The 5,000-nt window shown below is 39.6% G+C and overlaps 1 protein-coding gene across 1 annotated transcript in view; it reads left to right on the forward strand.

Moving 5' to 3' along the window:
* Nucleotides 1-2,913: 2,913 nt before the first annotated feature.
* The window catches only part of shroom4 (shroom family member 4), a gene marked incomplete at its 5' end in the record, with an annotated part of 22,059 nt that continues 19,972 nt past the window's right edge, over nt 2,914-5,000 (forward strand). Inside the window, one exon of the mRNA XM_083907937.1 lies at nt 2,914-3,036. Coding sequence (XP_083764063.1) covers nt 2,914-3,036 — 123 coding nt within the window. The remainder of the gene's footprint in view (nt 3,037-5,000) is intronic.

The raw sequence follows: 5,000 nt of genomic DNA on the forward strand, positions 1-5,000 counted from the left end.
TAAAAACACACACGTTAAAAACACACACGTTAAAAACACACACGTTAAAAACTCATGTTAAAAACACACACGTTAAAAACACACGTTAAAAACACACACGTTAAAAACACACGTTAAAAACACATTAAAAACTCACGTTAAAAACACACGTTAAAAACACACGTTAAAAACACACACGTTAAAAATACACGTTAAAAACTCACATTAAAAACTCACATTAAAAACACACGTTAAAACACACATGTTAAAAACACACACGTTAAAAACACACACATTAAAAACACACACGTTAAACACACACGTTAAACACACACGTTAAACACAGGTCAGTTATTACCTCTGCTGTGATCTGTGAGCAGATGTCGCCAAGACTGAAAGTAAGAGAGTGTGTGTGTGTGTGTGTGTGTGTGTGTCGCTGCAGCGTCTTCAAATATGTGTGAATGTGGGGGCGTGCACAAAAATCAGCTGTGCGTGCGTGCGTGCGTGTGTGTGTGCGTGTGTGTGTGTGTGTGTGTGTGTGTGTGTGTGTGTGTGTCAGGAAGTAAAGACAAAGTTCAGAGAAATAGAATTCATGAAGAAACTAAAGTCTTAGAGCAGATTATTTACTCAGAATAAATAAATATAAATAAATAAAGTCCTTTTTAATTCATTCACACTTTGATTTTGTAAAACTTTATTATAATAATTATTATAAGAATAAAAATAAGAATTAAAAGCATTAACATTGTTTTAGTGATAACCTGAAACACAGTTTGACCTCTGACCTCAGGGAGAACGATGATGTCATCGGGGTTATGATGACATCACCACACTGGTTTCAGAGCCGCCATTTTGAATCCTCAGGTTTTTGCCTGAAGCCATTTTGGTTTTATTTTCAGTCAGAGAAGAAGTGAAGAATACGTAGCTACGTTTGCTACGTTTGCTACGTAGCGTCTTCCACACGCTAACAGGTCGGGAAGTTTGCTTGTGATTTTTCGCACAATTGTCGTAGCTTAAATGAAACAAGCGACGACTACTCTCCCGTTCACGATACGATATAATCAAGATATTAAAATCACGATACGATATAATCTCGAAAAATAAGTCACGATACGAGATAATCGCGATATTTAAGTCTCCATACGATATTTAAGTCACTATAAGATATAATCGCGATATTTAAGTCACGTTACGATATAATCACAATATTTAAGTCACGTTACGATATAACCACGATATTTAAGTCACGTTACGATATAACCACGATATTTAAGTCACGTTACGTTATAATCACGATATTTAAGTCACGTTACGTTATAATCACGATATTTAAATCACGTTATGTTAAAATCAGATATTTAAATCACGTTACGATATAACCACGATATTTCAGTCACGTTACGTTAAAATCACGATATTTAAGTCACGTTATGTTAAAATCAGATATTTAAATCACGTTACGTTAAAATCACGATATTTCAGTCACGTTACGTTATAATCACGATATTTAAATCACGTTATGTTAAAATCAGATATTTAAATCACGTTACGATATAACCACGATATTTCAGTCACGTTACGTTAAAATCACGATATGTAAGTCACGTTACGATATAACCACGATATTTAAGTCACGTTACGTTAAAATCACGATATTTAAGTCACGTTACGTTAAAATCCAGATATTTAAGTCACGTTACGTTAAAATCACGATATTTAAGTCACGTTACGATATAACCGTAAGAACAGAGTTTATCTTTATTTGAAGTTTCAGGTCAACACTTGTAATAATAACTAATAAAGATAAGTAAGTACTAAGTAAGTACTAAGTACTAGTAATAGTAAGTAAACATCAGTACATGTGTCACTGATGAAGATGAGAAAATAAAAGAATGAGTGTTTGAATGATGCAACTCTGTGAACTTCAATGACATCAAAGTAAAACCTGTGATCTTCATCTTCATCATCTTCTTCATCATCTTCAGCTTCATCATCATCTTCATCATCTTCATACTCTGGTGAAGCAGAACAAAGAGTTTTATTCCACAAAGTTCATCAGATTTTATTTTTACATTTATATTTTATCATGAATTAAACTTTTTTTGTTAGTTTTCACTAAAACTCTTAATGACTTTGTTTCAAACTTCCTGCAGTTCTTTATATTCTCCATTCCAAAAGCGAACACCAGGTGGCGCCGGTGAGCTGTGTCTCAGAGAGGGGTGTGTCTATGTGAATGATTGACAGCTCTTATTTAAATCAGTACAAACGTCATCTGACGCGCGGATGAACTTCCTGGCGTCGTTGACTTTATAGCTCCTCCCCCTCTGTTCCTCATTGGTCACTTACATCCAAACCCTCTGTCAATCAAATCCCGCCTTTCGAATAGTGGGCGGGGCGAGCTTGCCTCGCGCTGGGAAAAGTTTTCCCAAAGTTTGTGACGGTGTGAAGCTGGCGATGATGCAAGCGGAAACATGCGACCCAGCTTTCAAAATAAAAGCACGAAACCTTCGCTTTTGGGTCAAAAACCGACTTTTTTTTTGCGTGAATGAAACAAGACAAAGGGAATAATTAAGAGAATAAAAGCAGAGTGAGATTAAAACCGTTAACATGTTCATATCGTCCTTTTGTTCACGGTGAAACATTCTCACCGGAAACGTGAGCGGACGTGTTGGTGCTACCTTGACTCCGCCCCCTCCTCCACACGTTCATCCGCTCCTTGTTGTCGTTTCTCGGTGATGGAGAAGCCGAAGCTCCGCCACCGGCGCCGCTAACTTAGCACCGAGCTACGGCGGCTACAGCAGCGGCGTGAAGACGGACACACGGCGGCAAGAGGAGCCGCGGAGCCCGGGGAGGAGGGACCGGAGAGACCGGGGGGACAGTGAGGACAGTGAGGACAGAGAGGACAGTGAGGACAGTGAGGACCGGAGGGACAGAATGGAGACCGTGGAGCAGCTCGTGTCCTTCCACCACATTCAGGTCCAGTTGAGCGGGGGCGCGCCCTGGGGGTTCACCCTGAAAGGAGGTCTGGAACATGGAGAACCGCTCATCATCACCAAGGTAACCTGGTTAACTGGTTAACTGTTTACTGTTTACAGTTTAACTAGCGCTGAGTCAAGACTTAACTAAAGTGAGTTAAATAAACAAAGTGAAGAAAAGAGTTTATCTTCGTTAAAGTAAGAGTCACTTTAATATAAAGAGAAAAGTATAAAAGAATATAAATTTGACTAAAGTGAGTTAAACTTATAACAAACAAACCTATTTAAATTAAACAAACTACAGTTAAAGTAAAAAAATAAATCTTGTTTTGTTTTGTTGATCTTTTTCTAACTTAGATCATAAATAATTGTCACAGTTAAATCACTGAGTTATTATTTAAACTAGTTTAAAATAAACACGTGATTCTGTTTTATGAGTTTATTCTTCAGCTCAGTCACCATCTTCATCATCTTCATCTTCACTCTTCTTCTTCATCTTCATAATCCTCATCTTCACTCTTCATCTTCATCTTCACTCTTCCTCCTCTTCATCTTCATCCTCCTCATCTTCACTCTTCAGCTTCATCATCTTCACTCTTCCTCCTCTTCATCTTCAGCTCAGAGAGTCACCAGCTTCATCATCCTCATCTTCACTCTTCATCTTCTTCCTCCTCCTCCTCTTCATGAGACTCTTCCTCCTCATCTTCTTCCTTTTCCTCCTCCTCAGACTCTCCCTCCTCCTCAGACTCTTCCTCCTCCTCTTCCTCCTTTTCCTCCTCCTCAGACTCTTCCTCCTCCTCCTCCTCAGACTCTTCCTGAGACTCTTCCTCCTCCTCAGACTCTTCCTCCTCCTCCTCAGACTCTTCCTCTTTCTGAGACTCTTCCTCCTCCTCAGACTCTTCCTCCTCTTCCTCATCCTCTTCCTCCTCCTTTTCCTCCTCACACTCTCAGTGTCTCTTGTTGAACAGTTGAACATCAGTGGTGTAAATGTTGGCAGAGATTCTTCTATGTTCACCACACACACACCACAGGGAATGGAAAAGAAACACACAGACACACACACACACACACACACACACACACACACACACACAGCCCCTGGGAAAATGTGACTGAGAATGTTAAAGGAGATAAAAATCAAACCGTGGTCGATGGCTGTTTTGTGTCCAGTGGCCAGTTAACATGCACACACACGCACACACACACACACGCACACACACACACATGCACACACACGCACACAGACACACACATGCACACACACACACACACACAAAGGCGGTGCAGAAAAGTGTTTAATGATTAAGTGTAAAGTCCTTGAAGGAAAGAGAAAAAAAGAGCTCAGAGAGGAAGTAAAGTGTGTGTGTGTGTGTGTGTGTCTGTGTCTGTGTGCATGCATGTGTGTGTGTGTTTGTTTAACATGTGTGATTGTAAAGTATTAACAGTAGCTGTTCTCTCAGGTTCACAACCCTCTTTTTCTTGATATATATGTATATATATATATGTGTGTGTGTGTGTGTGTGTGTGTGTGTGTCCACTGCTGGAGGGGGAGGGGCTTTTCTGAGACAGCAGACGGATTTCAGCCATTTGGTCAACATTCCTCTAGAAGCATAACAAATCACCTCTGTGTGTGTGTGTGTGTGTGTGTGTGTGTGTGTGTGTGTCTGACACTGTGTGTGTGTCTGACACTGTGTGCGTGTGTGTGTCTGTGTGTGTGACACTGTGTGTGTGTGTGTGTGTCTGACACTGTGTGTGTGTCTGACACTGTGTGTGTGTCTGACACTGTGTGCGTGTGTGTGTCTGTGTGTGTGTGTCTGTGTGACACTGTGTGTGTGTGTGTGTGTGTGACATAAATCATGTTCATGCTCTTTTATTAGAGTCATTTTTGTGTGTTTTATGAACGATGATTAGAAACAGATTTAAATTCACTGTCATCATTTGATACACAAGTCTTTTTAGTCTGAACATTTTCTTTGTTACAAATAATAAGAATAATATTTTTTCATGACTCAAATATAGTGATAATATCTTATCATGACTCAAATA

The sequence above is a fragment of the Microchirus variegatus genome, assembly GCF_963457635.1.
Source record: "Microchirus variegatus genome assembly, chromosome: 2".
Taxonomy (NCBI): domain Eukaryota; kingdom Metazoa; phylum Chordata; class Actinopteri; order Pleuronectiformes; family Soleidae; genus Microchirus; species Microchirus variegatus.